Source organism: Episyrphus balteatus, chromosome 1, assembly GCF_945859705.1.
Source record: "Episyrphus balteatus chromosome 1, idEpiBalt1.1, whole genome shotgun sequence".
Lineage (NCBI taxonomy): Eukaryota > Metazoa > Arthropoda > Insecta > Diptera > Syrphidae > Episyrphus > Episyrphus balteatus.
The window spans coordinates 7234066-7252325 of NC_079134.1; the positions used below are offsets into that span (position 1 = coordinate 7234066).

The 18260-nt window shown below is 32.6% G+C and overlaps 2 protein-coding genes across 2 annotated transcripts in view; one reads left to right on the forward strand and one right to left on the reverse strand.

Annotated features, from left to right (window-relative positions):
* LOC129905555 (mucin-12) overlaps nt 1-18260 on the reverse strand; it is a 312257-nt gene that overhangs the window by 243936 nt on the left and 50061 nt on the right. The window contains exon 2 of the mRNA XM_055981045.1: nt 11101-14498. Within this exon, the coding sequence (XP_055837020.1) occupies nt 11101-14498 (3398 nt within the window). The remainder of the gene's footprint in view (nt 1-11100; nt 14499-18260) is intronic.
* Nucleotides 3778-4407, forward strand: LOC129905557 (protein new-glue 1-like). Its single transcript, XM_055981049.1, has 2 exons — nt 3778-3928; nt 4012-4407. Exons 1-2 carry the CDS (start codon nt 3875-3877, stop codon nt 4252-4254), a joined length of 297 nt encoding a protein of 98 aa, XP_055837024.1. The 5' UTR covers nt 3778-3874; the 3' UTR covers nt 4255-4407.

Genomic DNA, 18260 nt, shown 5'->3' on the forward strand with positions numbered 1-18260 from the left:
GGTCACTCCGAGATTTTTCGCTGTTAAAACGTATTCGATTGGAGCATTGCTCAGAACAATCGGTGGAAAATACGTAAGATCAATAGATTTTCTAGAAATGACAAGGCACTTAGATTTTTTAAGGTTTAAGACAAGACCATTTGACTGCGACCAATTTACCACTCTCTCCAAGTCCTCATTGACACAAAATGCTCCATGCTCAATAAGTCCCAGTGGGCAGCTAAAATATAGCTGAATGTCATCAGCGTACATGTGAGATGAACAATTTGCTAGTGAAGATGGAAGTTCATTTACATATAATGAAAATAAAAGGGGTCCGAGGATGGATCCCTGAGACACACCAGTAACATTTGGTAAAAAACTAGAAAGTCTATCTCCAACTTGCACTGCTTGTCTTCTGTTAGTGAGGTAAGAAAAAATTAGTTTTGTAGCACCGGGTGAAAAATTGAAATTTTGCATGAGTTTTCTATACAAATTGACATGATTGACAGTGTCAAAAGCCTTTGAAAAGTCAAGCAAAACCAAGAAAGAAATCTGATCTTTGTCCAATGCTTGCCGGAGGTCTTCAGTAACATTCAGAAGTGCAGTTATACAACTGTGTTTTTTACGAAAACCAGATTGCTTTGGACTAAGCAATGAGTTCTCAGCGAGATAGGCATTTACTTGTTTTTGCAGAATCTTTTCAAAGACCTTTGACAAAAATGGCAGTATGAAGATAGGCCTAAATTCATCCTTTTTGGCATTTTTAGGTAACGGTATGATTTTGGCAAATTTCCATAATACACACAAGACATCAAAATAGTATTAAAAGCAAAAGTTATATATGGTAATACAATTGGCAAAATCATACATAAAAAAGAAGGATGAACATCATCCAGCCCAACAGCCTTTGACTTAATAGAAAGGACACTTTCGACAACATCAGCACTTATTACTGCGGAAAAACCAAAACCATGGTCATCGCGATGATCAGTAAACGAAAAGGAGTTTTCGACGCTGATTTGGGGGATCTGTCCAGATGGAGTGGACACAAATATTTTGTTGAGGATGTTACAATCAATATCCTCAGCTGGTCTGATTTTTGTCTTACCTATCCCAATATTATGAAGGTTTTTCCAAAGCTGACGCCCGTTTAAAGATGTTGTGAGCTGTTGAGAGAAATGATGGGATTTGGCTTTACGTATTTCCGCTACCACTCTATTTCGAAGCTACCACTCTATTTTGCAATAAATATTTAATTTTATATTTTTTTATTATTTTTTTTTTTTTGCAATAAATATTTAATTTTATAGCAAATATTTTTCAGTTGCAACAAATTTTGTTTTATAATTTCAAATGTATTTTTTTTTTTTTTTTTTCAAATGATATTTTTATAACTCTTGGCAATACCAACACTCTCGTTGAAATTCTCTATTGGAGTTCACTTCCGTTTGCGCTAGACAGAAATTCAAGATAATATTGATATTTGCCAATATTATAGTTGTCAATTATAATCACTCAATAGATAAATAAATTGATTAGATTTTCAATTGTTAAAAAAAAATATGGTGTTTAGTATTTTTATTTTACCTATCACTAAGTTTTTCAATGAAGAGGTGAAGAATCTCCAAGAATAGTAATCTCTTTTATCTATTTCTAGTAGTTTTAGGTCTACATTCATAGTTTAAGTAGGTGATACTTAAGTGGTTAGCATAAGAGACCGCACTCATTTCGAGTATATACTTCTTTTTGGAATTTTTTTGGCAAGAACTGACTTTTATTATTGATCTTAAAAAAAAAAAAAAAAATTATAAAAAAAGCGTTTAAATTAAATTTGGTGATCAATTTCAGTTTAGTTTCGACTAGACTTCGACTTCTTTGTTAACCAAGCAGAGTTCTTCTTTAAGTGTTGCAGTCAATTTATCACTATTTTTAATTTTAAGATTCTATTTCCTGTCTTTATACAAGAACTTTAAGAAACTTTTAGGCCAATTCAGGTCATTTAAATGACATTTTAAAAACAAATAGAATCTGTTTAAAACGAAACAGATATCTGGATCATTTTTGCTCTTTAAATAAGTGGAAAATCTTCTTAATATCTTGAATGTTTTAATTAAAAAGCAACTATTTAACTCAATAGAAAAATTTTTTGTTTAATATAATTTATGTAAAGATATTTGAATTCAAAGTGGAATGAAAATACTAATTAAAATGAAAAGAAGTTCTTTTTATTTTTAACAGAATTGATTTAGGTAATAAGAAATCTTTTTGTTTTAAGCAGATGGGATTAAAGTATGCATCATTTTATTTTTAAGTCCCGTGTAGTTCGCAAAGAGTTGGACTGTAATGATTTTTTTGGATATTGTTCGGAAAGATACCAGTTTTCGGATTCACGAAAAAGAAATTTAAAATTTGCAAAACTGTGTTACCTAACGGGTTTACAAAATATGTACCTATCATTTTACATTTTAAAAGCTAAAAACCGAATTAGTATTGATCTTTCAAAACTTTAAATTTGGTTTTAAAATACTGGTATTTATCCTTACAACATTACAAGAAATCATTACAGTACAATTTTTTTTATTAATACTTTGACGAATAGTTTTGTAAGTGACGCTCAACAAAATAAATTGCACGACTGGGGTCGCACGTACTTGCTGTTATGGTAAAAGTTACTCCAATGTCAAAGCTTTTTAATGAACAAAATTAGGGAAAATTTTAAATTTGATATTTGTATGGAATTTTATAAGTAAAAAAAATAAAATCTGTTTTTATAATTGACTAAAGACCGTTTGAAATGATCTTTTACACAAAACCAAGTTTGCCATTTGATTTCTAGTATAAAAAAAGAATTTTAAGAAAAAAAATTTCGAAAATTTCGTTTTTTTAGAAAAATAATTTTTTATAATAGGTATGTAAAAATGTTCTAAATTTTTTCTAAAAAAAAAATGTTGGTATTCCATTTTGAAGAAATAGTAAGAACGAAATTTCAAAATTTTTCACCAACCCGTTTTCAAAAACTTGATTTTTCAAAAAAAAAACTTGAAATATTTTTTTAAAATCCAAAATGAAAATGAAAATTTTCTAAAATTTTAAAATTACTTTAACATGAACGCTTTTTCATACAAATTTTCGTTGAAATCGGGTTGATTTTGTATTAGATATTCAGAAACCAAAAAAAAAGCGTTCAAAAGTTGGCTGAAAAGAAAGCTGAAGTTATAAAAAGGATTCTGCTGATGCTGAAATATACAGTACTTTCATAGTTGAAAAGTGTGGAAATATTTCGCTTTCATTTGAGGCAAATCCTTTCCCATCGATTTCTCGCTCAATTCAAACAAAAGAGGCGTCATTTGAAAAATCTAAGGTTTTTCAACAAAGAAAGAGCTGCAGAGTTAAAAACTAGGCTAAGACCGTTCGAATTAAGAAAGCACACTTGAACACATTTTCTCTTGAAACCAATTAATTTCACAATGAGATGTTAATAAGAAGTGATGGATGTACTTTTCCATTGGACACTTTAAGCTTATATTTTTCTAACCTAAGAAACAGGTGATCTCATTCGTATTTATTACACAATACTTAGTTTCTGAAAATTTTCCATTAGTTTTAAAAAACAAACTATAAAACAAAAGACCACCTGATTGTAATTATGAAATGTCCATCTTTTGTCCAAGTTAGCTCAATATTTGTTTTATTTCATTTTTTTTTAGTTTAACAAGTGTTTTTAATTTTGTGTAAACAATTTACTCATCACTGCCTTGTTTTTCAAGTACTGATCTATTACAATAATTTTGCTAATAAAGTAGTATAAAAGGAAGAACAAAACACATATTGGAACTGAGTTTATATTAATTCACTGAACTAGTTACAACGGTTTTGATAAATTCTAACGAAGATGAAATTAGTTTGGTTACTTTTAGTTATTGCAACTTTTGTTGCTTTAGCCCAGGTAAGTTAATATATTTAAACTGAGTTAAGTCCTTGGAAAGGAATTACAATAATATGTATTTATATTTTATTTTCCATTCTCAGGGTCAAGAAACAGCAGCAGCAGGAGAAACGACAACAACAACAACTACAGCTGCAGGTGAAACAACAACAACAACTACTACAACAGCAGCAACTACTACAACAGCAGCAACAACAACAACAACTACTGCAGGATCAACAACTACAGCAGCTGGAAGGAAATTTACTTCCATGTCATTGAATAAAGCACGTTCTTCTTCTTCTTCTTCAAGTAGCAATAGAAGACCCTTCTTCTGGTTCGGTTAAAACAACATTTTAATTCAACAAAAATTTAATATGAATTGAAATTTGTTTAAAAATTAATATGCATTCGTAAAAATTAAAAAAAAGCTTCAAATTGAAAAAAAAAATTGTTTTTTTAGCTTTTGCAAACAGGGTTCCTTCCCAAAATAAATTTATTTGAGACAAACAGACAATATTTTATCATCTTTCTTTTAGGACCCAAAGCAAATAAATTATGATATGTTGATAGCAAACAAGTATTATTTAAACTGTCCCCTGTTGGGGATGAGCATTTTTTCCTTCATTTTTTCCACTCTAATACTCCGATAAATATTCTTGAGCAGATCATTAAATATTGTTCTTTCCCATAAATGCACCAGAAAATAATACATAGAAAATATAACATAGGAATATGAATGCTTGCCGAAGAAGACCTTAAGGATTCGATTTACCTCTCTCGAGCATCGTGTCGGCGTAGTAACGTCTCATGTCTCACGTTGTTCTATCGTTATTTTTATAAGCAGTCTTCCGATGAAATAGCTAGTTGCATTCTTCCCCTGAAAAAGTTTAACCGTAATATATGCGCTTCAGTTTACCCTAGAGTCCAATTTCGGACGTACCGTCAAATACAAAGATTTTTTTCTTCAGTCGCACTACACGAATGTGGATCGCGTTACCCACCTTTGTTTTTCAATCCCATTTCAAAACTAATGTTCGTTGGTATCTCCTTTCAAACCTCTCCCTATTTTCCTAATGCTCGTACTATGTTAACCATATTAACGGTACATTAATCCCTTGAGTGCGCGCTTATTATATATAATTTTGCTCCTATAAAGGCTTAGAAAAGCTACAGTTGCTAACATTAGTAAAATTTTAAAGGAGCAAAATTCTAAATTGGCTAAGAAACTTATTCGGAGTTTTTACAGGATTCTTATAGGATCAAATACTTCTTAATATAATAAAAGTATGTTTATAGAGAATATTTTAATTGCGCCTATTAAACACACTGTAAAACTGCTGCAGAGAATTCTCAAAGAAGAAGTATTATATCAGAGTTATTTTGCAAATGTCCGCCAAATAAGAAAAAATACCAAACAAAAGCTAAACAAAATTCAAAATTAAATAACTTAAGGAATATGGCAACCCTGTTTAAAACACTTAGTAAACACCAAACTTTAGCTGAAATTTCGGGTCCCATCTCTAAACTATAAATAAGCAATTGGCAGCCCCACCCAAATGTTAAAAAACACTAAAAAATACTATATTTTAGCCAAAATGTGTGATATTTAAACGATTTTAAGACTAAAAATTGAATCAGATTTTTTTTATCATTCACGCTGGGTTTCCGAATACTTGTTCGTATTTTAGATATGGCACTCGGTGTACTAAATCAAAATATTGTTTGATCCGTTTCTTACATATTTCTTCATTTTGTTGAGTATTTAATGCTTATAATATCCCCTTCAATAATAAAAAAAAAAAAACTGTATCCGGACCTGTTAAACGTCTATAAAATTTCATATATTTAAATGGATTGAAGACAATAGACAATAATTTTCTACGAAAGTAAGCTTTTGTTTACCTATTTAACAACTGCAAATTGCAAAGATGATGCAAGAAAGTTTATAAAGATTATGTTAAGGTCGTAGAAAATTACTCAAACAAAAACAACAATATTCTTGTATTCATTTTTGATAAAGCAATATTTCTTTGTAAGGATTATTTGTAAACTTTTATCAGTCATAAGCAAAAACATTTCATTGATAAAACATTTACGAAAAAACTTGATAGTTCCATCATAGAACTATTTAATTTATAAAAAAAACATTAGGAATTAGTCGTGTTATGAAACAATAAGTCCAATATTTGTTCAAAACATCAAATAGCAATTAGTACTATTTGACCAATAGTTTATTCAGTCTTTTAGTTATTTTATTCCCTAATGAGCTCATTTCATCTGGATAGATGACACTTTTTTTCTTTTAAGTTTTAACTATAAATTGCAGAACATTTTCTCGTTATGTATCAGTTAGAATTAAATTGTTCTTAAGCTATAAACAACGTTGGGTAAGAAATTTCATTTTATAATGAGAATTCTTTGGTTTTTATTATTAGCTGTTGGTTTCTTAACCTTTTTACAAGCAGTGGTAAGTTCATATTAATTGTTAGATTTATTTATTAAATTCAAGGCAAATTTAAATCTAGAAAAGTGAATGTCAATGTACGTGTCCAACCGAAAAATCAACAACAGTATCATCAACTGAAAAATCTACAACGGTATCATCAAGCGGAAATCAAAATGCTAACGCAGCTCAAACAACTGTCCCAAATGTATTTATAGTTACCACGAACACGACGACTACTCCTAAAAGAAAATGGACTAGTATTCCCTTACGTTTAGCTCGTAGGCGCTTTTGGTTTGGATAAAACTTGAAAATAAACAAAAATTAATGTTTTTATTTTTATGACTCTCTATAGTTTTGAATTCTTCAAAAAGTTTACTAAAACTAGAATTAAGGTCTTGATAAAAGTCGAGATCTTACAGAAATATTTGATTGGGAGTGTTAGAATTAGGTATACCAAGTAGCACTTAGCAAAAAATTTCCGGTAGGATCCATCTTAATTAATTCTTTATTTAGTCTTAAGTTGTTACGTAATTTATTACTTTTTATTTATCCTTTATTTCGTCACGAGTAACTCTTATTTTATATCTTCGCTTAGACCCTCATCTTAAGTAACGTTCCAAAAACGCTGCTAGTTACTCTACTGTAAACGCGGTTAGTAACGCTGCTAAAAAGGCTACTAGTAACGCTGTTGAAAACGTTGCTAGTAACGCTGATAGTAAAGCTGCTAAAAACGGAGCTAGTAACGCTAGTAAAAACACTGCTTGCAATGCTGCGAGTAACGTATTCGTTTGTAACACTGCTAGTAACGTTATCACCTGTTCCGACCATTCAAATTGAAGCACTCTTGGTTTTTAAACCTTAGGCAAAGTCTACGATATACAGAAAAATGTTCTGTGGTGGAACCTCGATTACCAAATTTAATCAGTAACTTCAAAAGCACATCATTTGTAATGCTTACAACATTCTTGATGCTTAAAACAAAAATCAAAATAAACAACAATTATTTGATTTGAAGTTCCCAAAGATGATATAAAAAAAAAACTTTGTGATGTGTGTCACTGTTCTGTCATCGTCGTCATCATCATCATCAACATCATCACAGCAATATCATCAGCAGTAGCGGTGCGGCGCGATGCGGTGGTGCGTTAAGTTGTTTTTATTTTTTTTATTATGTCGCGTTTATGGTGCTGAGAGAGCACATTGAACTTTTCAATCAGTGCGGTGTTGTGTCTGTGTTACCTACAGGTAACACGCTCACTCACTCGCTAGATGCACAAGCCAAAGTTGATATGTGACGGCAACATAAAACACTTTGTGGCTCGTGGTTGTACTGCATTACACTTGTTAGGTGTTTATTATAACATCTCGTGGTTGTTTTGGTAACTATACACACATAATGGTGTGGAGCAATCTGTCATCGTAATAATAATATTGTTGCAATATTTTTTATTAAAAACTTGGGAAAAAGTTTCACACAATTATTTTTTTGTTAATTGTTTTTTATCTTTAATTTGATTTACTTCAATAGCATAAAGTAAAAACAGTAAGTTACTTTATCTAAAGAATTTTTGTTGTTATCATTTTTTTTTTCTTTTGAATAAATATAATGAAAAAAAAGTTCTAATCAAGAAGAAAAAAAACCATCAACAAATAAAAAAAAAACGTGTGTATTTTAAACACGTTGTTGATTGAAGGTTGTTGAGTGTTGAACTACCACTTTTTATGCTAAGTTTGTTTATAGGTACAATATTTACTTTGGACCTAAATTATAATGAAACTTGTTTGTTTTTAGCTAAAAAAAATTATAATGGAAACTTTGATCGTAGTTTAGATAAGGTTAAGTAAGATATTTTCTTACGCAATTTTCAATTAATAATGATGAAGATTGAGTGCACAAAATATTGTAAGAAGGTTATACGATCGTAAATTAGGCTCACTTTCTTAGTACAATATTTGAGATAAGCCCGAATTAATTATCAAATTTTGTAAAATGCATGGCAGTCAACTCTAAAAAAGACATAACAACTTTGGAGTAGGTACTTTACCTATTTGAAAGAAGAGCCTATACAGTCATATTCTAGGTTTATCAACATAAGGGTAACTATCGATGTTAAGATAGTTGAAGTGGTATTATGCAACGGCAACCTTCACATGGAAGTCAAGTCAACCAGAATCGCAAAATTTATTGCTAAAAATTAATTATTAATTTTAATTTTTATTCAACTCAGAATTATTTTAGAAGAATTGCAAAGAAAGAGCTTGACATTCTTTAACGGTTTCCCGAACATCTTCACAATTTCTAAATTTAACGTTGAAATAAAATATTTATAAAGCATTCTAACATGGCTCTTCTTCTTTTTTTTTATTAAACTTCTTATTTTTCTTATTTTTTTTTTTTCTTACTTAAAAATGTATTACTACAGTTTTCGTGTATCTTAAGAACGAACTTTTGGAGCAGCTTGAACTTGAGCGCCATAGAACAAGATGATAGATATAATCAAGGCAAATAACAAGTTCATTATGAATATATTGTTTGGTAATTTATTTCTTCTTAACGCCTATCAAAAAACTGATTCTTTTTGTAGAAAACTGCTTTATTTTTTCTTAAATCAACAATCTGGTTAAAATCTATAAACAAATCTTATATATTTAGAAAATTATTATATTTTAAACTTAATTAAGGGTATATTTACTTTGTTAAAAGTATGTTAATTCTATCTTCATTTATGTGTATTCAGTATTTACCGAGAGGAATAAAAATAATGATTTATTTGTACAGATTTTGTTTTTATTTGCTTCATTTTATTTGAAGAGAATAATACCTACAGTCAAATGAGATTAACTGATAAATATCAAGATACTAAAAAGACATATACTATATCTAAACAACTTTTTACATAAACGTGTATTTTGAACCGATCTACGCATTCTTCCTTACAAAAAGACTCTAAGCCGAAAATTTCAAAATTTTGCAAATATATATCTACAGTCTAGGTTAAGGCGAAATTTCTGTACCGTTACTGAATAAGTAAGAAACTAAGATTGCAAAAAGTTGCTTGTGTTAAATTCTTGCAGTATTAAGAGCAAATTGAAAAGAATAACAAATCCTAAACTGTTCAAATTTTGAAAGAATCTTGAGGTACAGAGAAATAAAACCATTTAATGAAAACCAGTTTTCAAAGCAAAACTCCATTTTTTGTCATTAATTTTTTTGACGATTACTCCGATAAATTCACATTATTTACCAGCAGCGTTACTCCTAGTTTTGTAATTTAATTTTTTTTTTAAACGGTATCTTAAATTTTAATTTAAATTTTTAAGACTTTTTATGATGCGACGAGAAAAATCTTCACCGAAAATTATATTTTATTTTTGTTTCCTTTTTTGACATTTTTTGTCTTCATTAGCAGTTAGGCTTTGTACACCAATTTAAAGTAAAAGTTTCAACTAAAAACAAAAAAGTTTTGATATTTATAAAAAACTCAAAATCTTTTTCCTCAACATTTTTTATTGAAAATTTTTAAAAATAAAAGTTAATATTCTGTTTTGAACAAAATTTAGGCTCACTTGAAACAGACAAGAATTTATAAAAATCAAACAATTTTTTGCTAAAATAAATCAAAACTAAAATAAGTTGTCGACATTTTTCTCAATATTTTTATTTTTATAAAAAAAAAAACATACAAATAAAAGCTGTAGATCTTTTAACTATGTATCTACAACTTTTACACATTATTTTTTTTCCCCATAAATCGTTGAAAACCACATTTTTTCCCGCTGAGCAGCAATGCCAAGGATTTTTTTAAAATATAGTGCCAAAACAGTAATAAAAACATAACTCTACTTAACGAAATATGATTTTTGACACCATATAGGACCAAAAGCACCACTTTGCTGCGTTTCTGCCAAAATTAACTAGGCAATGAAACTAAAAAAATTTAGTTTTTTTTAAATTTTTTCACAACACACACAAAAAGATATTGTTTTCAAGTTTTTCATCATATCTTTTCTAATCATAATCTAACTTGCTGTTTGCATATCAAATAATAGACACAAAACAATTAATTAATAATTTCTTAATTTTACAGAAAATTCTGAAACACCCTGTGTATGATATTTTGTCAATTTTTCTAGTATGATTTTGAGATAAACTTAGATAAGCTTATTTTATTGTTTGAAGAAATATTCTATAAAAATAATCTAAAAACTAGCCATGTTCGCACTAAAATATTTAGAAGAAAAAAATTGCCTATATTTATTTAAATTAATATTTATAAACTATTTCATTTAAGCTTCTTACAATTTAAATGCAACTACCAACTAATATCCCCAGTAACAACCCATCAAAAAAAAAACGCTAGCCACAAACATTCACGCTAATTGATTACATTTTATTTATAATTAACAAAAAAAAAACAAAACCCCAACTTTTCCATAACGATAAAAGCTTAATTACAATAACTAAGCATCAATCCCATCAAAATATCCATCATTATATTATACCAACTGCTCTTCTCTCTTCTCTTAAAACGCTAATTTGAATTCTAACAATCATCATTTAATCGATAATTAACATCATGTAATAGCCTAACAACAAAAAACCAAACAAAAAAAAAATCTTGTTTTCCTTTTAAAATCATGTCGATGATTATTTCATCACTAAACAACCCCCAACCTCCCTTAACGCTCCTATAAAGCTTCTTTTTTTTTTTAAATAAAAAATAGAAAAAAAAACAAAACTTACCGTTTTGCAGCGCCTTGTGTAATCCTCTTTGTGTGCGGTGATGCTAATCCACTTGAACAATTGCTATTGCCCACCACTGGTGAGTTATCCTGTAACGGTGTTGACACTTTACTTGCACTTGCACTATTTACACCATTTGCAACACCACCTGGAGGCGAACGCCTCAATACACCAGTGGACACTTTTGATTTCACTTCACTATAGTTTTTCTTCACTTGCATTTTGTTTACCGCTATTTTGCTCATTACCGCGTCCCACTTATTGGGCGAAATTTTACGCAATGTCGGCGAACCCGAACCCGATACCGAGCCACCGCCACCTGTTAGAATCGATATACCCGCCGTACTACCGTTACGCGACGATCCAACCGACAAACCGGAACCGCCCGGATTTTTATTCTCTTGTTGATGATGTTGATTATTATTGGCGCCAAGCGGAAATCGTTGTTTTGTTGTTGTAATGGCAGTAGTATTAGCCCTTACCGGCATTTCACAACCATTTTTACCACCGACGACGTTACTATTACTTTTATTAAATACCGACGCATTTGATTTTGCCGATCCTAACTGTTGTTGTTGATGATTTTGCCTTTCGCCGCTTATCGTTGAATTCGCCGTAGATCTACAATTACTATTTTTGGTGTCATTTTTTGTAACTACACTGCTACAACTGCTGCTACACAGTGACGAGAGTGATGCATGCTTTCGCGGCGGACTCACCTTCTTCACTGTTGTGTGGATCGTAAGATCACTAGCGCCTGTGCTGCGATCAGCGGCCGAAGCTTTTGTAGTAGTGTCGCTGCAGAGAGCTTCATTGGACGAGGCCACAGAGCTTTTGTTGGTTTCACTAACCGCACACGACGAGTTGTTCCTTTTGGAGTTACCCGTCGGGTTATAGTCTGTGGTCATGCTAATGCGATCACTGCTGCTAAAGCTACTTTGGATGGTGGATGATGTCTGGCTGTCGGTTAGCATGTTGTTCCACTGACCTTGACTTAGTGGCGATGCGGAACGGAATTCGCTTTCGATAACAGGCTGTGGTGGTGTTTGTTGCTGTTGTTGTTGTTGTTGTTGTGATGACTTTTCGGGATCGCTGCTTGTGTTTTTGTTGCTTTTAACAGTATCTGTAGAGCCATCGTCTGGCGACATGTCTATATCACCGCCACGCATCTGGGAGATATCTTCATCGCATCTATTTTCGACGTCGGTGAATATGCCACTTGACTCCATGCATGAGTCATCCATTTGCTCCGGCTGTTCTGATATAAAGACACTCGCTGAGGGCTGCAACATGGGCCCGTATAATTGGCCATCGATCACCTGCGCCCGGCGATCTCCCCGATGGAATACGTCGTCGGCATCGCTCTCGGTGAAGAAATCCGAATCAGTCATAGGATCTTGTCGGCGAATTGGGATATTCGGGTGATTATGATTGAATGATGGCTGTCGGCTGACTTGAGCTGGCTTCCTATGAGGGCCGTTAGAGGGTGAATGGTCACCTGCACCACGTGACGCTGGCCGCGACATCTCTCCATCACCCTGGTAGCCGGTATCCAAGCTTGTGACACTTGTCACACTCGTGATAAAGCTCGTGGATATTTTCGAGACATTCGACTTGGTCATCTGATCGGTCTTTGATTCCGTATCGGTCTGAGAGATCTCGTTATAAGTATTGGTATTACTCTGCTGCTGTTGCTGGTGGGTCTTTGTCATCTCAATCACAACATGCTCCACATCGGTCTTCACCTCCACCGGATCCAATGGGAGATCTTCCGGCGAAGGAGTCTGATCGATTCTCATCTGATGGAAAGCCATTTTCGGATTCATTCCCAGCGGCAGATCCAAGTTCGTTGTTGTTGTAGTAGAATCAAGGAATTCCTTCATCTGATCTGGTGTCAAAATTCCCAAACTCTCATCCATCTCAAAAGAATTCTGCTTCTTTAACGGTGGCGTTCCTGCTGCTGTCCCAATAGCAGACTGAATAGTCGATGACAACGACACATCACAAAGTTCAATCGAACAATCCAAAGTTGACTCTGTCAAATCCAAGCCAAATGAAAATCTCGGCTTATGATGTTTCAATTCCTGCAAAGCTTGCGAAGGTGGGTTATCCAATAGTAATTCCTGACTACCCCGATCCACTTCCATTGGTTCGCTGTTCGGCGATTGGCCATTGTCCTCACGCCTCGACATATACAAGAGATTTGTATTGTTCTTGAGATTCCCATCGCATGGGGAACCCATCAAATCTCGAGTTATGTTCATAAGTTGGTGTCGAGCTAGCGGTGACACCGTCATTGTTGCATTCGTTGTTGTGAGGTCAATTAATCGCTCTGTGTTCATGGTGGAATTCAGTACAAGTTTCATATTGTTTTTGTCAGGAGCCAATGGCAGTGTATCTTCCATTGTTATATTGACCAAGTTTTTATAGGAATCATCTGAATCTTGAGGTCTCAAAGTTGAATCGGGGTCCAGAGATGAGATATCAATGTCCAAGAGGTTTTCACAGCTTTGCAGGTCAATTAGGTTTGAGCACTTATCGATGGTTACTGTTCCGTCTTTACGGGAGGAGAAATCTTCATCATTCGGCGAGTAAATTGTTCGGGTGAGATCTTTGGTCAGACTTGAAGCATCCATGTTGTGGGTCCTGAAACGGGTTTCATCGAGTTTCATCGAACAAGAGGTCGGTGTTCCATGTCGGAAGGTCATACCAAGTGCTTTTTCTAGTGTTTGAGTGCTATTGAGATTCCGTGATCGGTGCAGGCTGACTGTGATGTCTGAGGGCCTAGGAGTTCCAGAGTTTGATTTATCAAGAGTCTGAGTTCTGCACAAATACTGACCACCACTGTCAACAGTCATGGTATCTCCCAGTGCCGCCTTTGCACTACTGCCATCTAGTGAGTGAGTCATGTAAAGATCAATCATTGGCGACGACGCGGTCGCCGATGACTGTACGACAATCGAACTTTGGGCCATTCGTATAACCTCACTTTCACCGTCTTCCCGTACAAATGTGTCAGAGCGCGTCAGCTTTTGAGTAGGGGTAATGGGTATTGACTCGGAGGGTGTTTTAATTCGACTCATCATCATTTTAGTACCCGGTATGGGAGCTGGTGGAGTAAATTTCCTCGTCATCGTTTCTATGTGTGGAGCTGATTTTTCAGGCTTTGTAAGAAACTTCCGTACGGCTGTGGCAGTTCGCTTTCCCATTATGCTGGCTGCTTCACTAATTCGATCCCCGGAGAGGGATTTCTTCAATGATGTCATAGCTAGCGATGGGGGACGAAGTCCTGTGAAAGATGTTGGACGTCGTATTTGAATTGCCGGACTACGTATCGATCCAGGGAGGGGAATTTTTGTGACACCATCTAAACGGGGAATTCGAGATTGTGCTGTATCCTGAAAAAAAAAAATAAAAAAAAAATAGGAATTACTTATAAAAGAAGGGTGAAAGTTAGTCAACAACAACAACATAAGAAAAAACGACCCCCATTATGATATGAACTACCCAACATTAGTCACATTAAACAGGGAGCAGTTGTAGTCCTTATATTGCCATTTATCTCCCTGCAGAGTAGAATATAGATACTCTGATGGGAACCCCTTTTTTTTGGGGGTTTTCTGATGGAAATGGGTAGAAATAAATTCGATAAATTATTTTGCAAAAGAGGAGAATCTTGCTCCTTTTTTTTTGGAAAGTTTTCTACGTGTCGGTCATTTAGAATCTGAGCAAACATTTTTTAGATGGCAGCTTGTAGTAGTATATATATCTCAGAAGTGGAAAACGATATCTTTTCACATTACTCTGATTGCATATGGAAGGACAACACTTTTTTTTGGTAGAGTAATTGAAATAAGGCATTTCACAGACTAGTTTTCTTATTTTCTTGTTTAGGGGAGGCGAAGACAGTAAAAAAGGGAGTTGCAGAGAGTAATAACTGTGGCGCCAGAGATGACCTAATTCTGGTGGGATTTTTGTCTTTATATTGAAATGGTTGGTTTTGTTTGTTTTTGCTTTTTGGATGGTTTAGTGGTGGATTTTGGTTTCGATTATGTACGCAGCAACATTTCACTGTAGGTTAGGTATCTTTTGTTTGAAAGTGTTGCCAATTTTAATTGATAAATTGGCTAGCGAAATATGTACAGGGATGACTTTTTGCCATAGAGAAGTAAAATATTATACTTTAAATTTATAATTTGATTCTATATTCCAACTTATACTTCGAAATAGATTCTAGTTGAACTGCAAATCCATAAATTTTTCGAGAAAAAGTCAATAAAACGTTATGTTTTAATTTTTATACTTAACAATAATACTCTATTTTACTTCATACAAAATCTCAACAACAAAAAAACATATGTCACGCCCGTAATTTTGTTTATGCATTTGTAAGACATTTAACATTTATACCTATAAGATTTTTTTAATTTATGGATATTTTTCAAAAAATTAGGTGTTTCTAAGGTCACACACACAACACATTTTAACTGGAAACTAGATAAATAATTTTTTCAATTGAATAAGCAAGTTATATCGGATTCTAGTTGAATCGGGTTGACAATTAAATAATAGCTGAATTATTTATAAAAGTATCGGTAAGTCTGTCACGCCCGTAACGTTCATATGCAATTACCGATAAAAAAGAGATACTGAAATTTGTTCTCACCACTTGACCTTTGAAGAAGAAAAATTTTCAACTGTTGAGTTTTCCATAAATTTTTCATAAATTTCCAAAGGTCACTGTGGCGTATGTGGAACATTTTATTCGAAAAAATTGTTCTTCATTGCGAAAAATTGTTCTTTTACTTAACAACCAAGTTAAGCGGTTTAAACTATTTTCTGATCATGAATTGTTTGTAGAATTCAATTAAGTTAATATACGAAGTGTTCAGGGACTAGAAAATCATATTTGAAAACAATTATAATGGATACATTTTTTGTCATTGTTTTTCCAAACATATTTATTGTTCGGACCACATCTTGAGCAATGAAACTAATAAATGACCAATTTGAATAGAAAAACCGGTAGCTGGAAGTTGAATAAATAAACAAGAAACACTGGAATAACTTTTTCATTGAACATTTTTGAAACGATACAAAATTCGACTCTTTTTGTTACTTTTCGAAAGCAAGCCGAATTTGAAAATTTGATTTGAATAACCTTCTTTTGAATATTAAAATTTCTTTAAAAAAAAACTAAATATTACCTATGTAAAAAATTAAGAATTTAAAACTTTTCAAAAAAAGAAGAAGTTTTTACTTAAATGGCATATTTGTATGCTTTGAGCATTTATAGAATTGCCATTAAAAAAAAAATATTTTTACGAATCAAAATTTTCAAACATTCTTGAAAAAAAAGTTATACCATTATTTAAAAAAATTATTAAGCAAAAATTAAAAACATAGGTATTTTTAAAAAATATCATAGTTTTACAAGACACTCAGAAATAAAAAAATATACGTTGTGACTCAAAGACCCTGTTTGTGGCATTGGAGACAAAATCTTTCATCAAAATCCAATTTACTGGCGTATTTGTCTGAAAACAAATTGTTTCCATTTTTTTTTTATTACAAAAACTTCACTTAAACTTCTTAAGAATTATAGTAAATAGTTTCTATTAATAGAAACTTTTTCTATTTTATTATCGTGTGTGTAGGTTATAATAATGTTTTATTAGAAAACACAGAAACCGTTTAGTATCCAGCTTTATTTCCTATTTTAATTATACCCAAAAGATCATAAAAGTCTTTCAAAACAATGCAAATTTACTACACTCAAAACCTATACCAAGTTTCTGCGTCCGTCGTCGTTGTTTTTCCATACATAAAGAACTTCAAAGTACTATTTAGCTTTGAGCTTGGTTTATGTGTGGGAAATAAACATGCTTATCGGGGTCATTAAGCAGAATATCGTTGTCGTCGTCGTCCTTGTGGCGGAACTTGTGCAATAATAATCACAGTCACTATGAAACTGGGGTGGTGGCGGTAACTGACAAAATGAAATTGTGTTCACCCATCAATTAAACCCAAGAGAATGAGGAGTAACAAAAAAAAAAAAAGAGTTATAGACCACTCATGTGAGTTATTAATATGAACGCGCACAAGAAACCCGTCAATATTCACCAGGATATTGAAATTCCTCACCAACACCATAAATATATCCATGGGGAAACTATATAATATCCTTCATAGGAATCATATATTATTTTTTTTTCCTTTCTCTTTTTTCTTTTATACATATTTTTAATCCCCTATTGCAACGTAATGCGATCAATAAGGATATTCTTTCCATAGCAAATGATGAGGTGGATGGTGTTTGCTGGCAGGATGATGGTGGTGGTGATGGTTGAATTGGGTCAACAAGGAAGTTAGTTCCTTTTTTTTCATTCATTTTGAAGGTTCTGGTTGTTTGCACTGTTTTTTTCTTCTTTTTTCAATATTTTTCATTGAACAAAGTGCATGGATGATAAATTTTTGAAGCCCTCCTTGGGGTATAAATAACTCATGAAAAAAAAAAAAAAAAAAAAATCCCTCAGCGATTTTTATTGCTGCAAAATTCACACCGACAATGTGGTGTTGTTTGAGTGTAGTAGTGTTATCCTGCGGTGTCTGCTGGATACACGATACATTCATGAATCGATAAAACAACAACTTATTTTTATTTAAACACTCAGAACCCCTCTATTACCCCCCACCGAAAGACGAAAAAAACCTCCCCAACAACTATAATAATGGTCCTTTGTGTTACATATCGGCGGCGTCGTCGGAAATAAAACAAACACACACACACCATTACCCACAGAAAGTAAATGTGAGGGTATATCACGTCAATACTTATAGAGGTATTGATTTTATTTTATTTTTTTTTTTTTGTTGTTTTCGAGGAAGAAATCAAGGGGCTTTTGAAATACCCATCAATAAATTTATTTATGCGTGCGTGAAAAATTGTAGTATAGTTTATCGTAGGACATTCTATTTTATTTTTTTTGTTTTCTTTTCGAGCTATTTTTAAAGGCACACACTGTTTTTGCGATTTGTCAAATTGTTGGGGAGATAAAGATGAGCTAGCAATCATTTTGTTGGATTGAATGTGCGTGACTTGATGTTTCGTTTTACTTTATTTTTTTTTTTTTGTTGAAATATAAAAAAGGACGAAATGT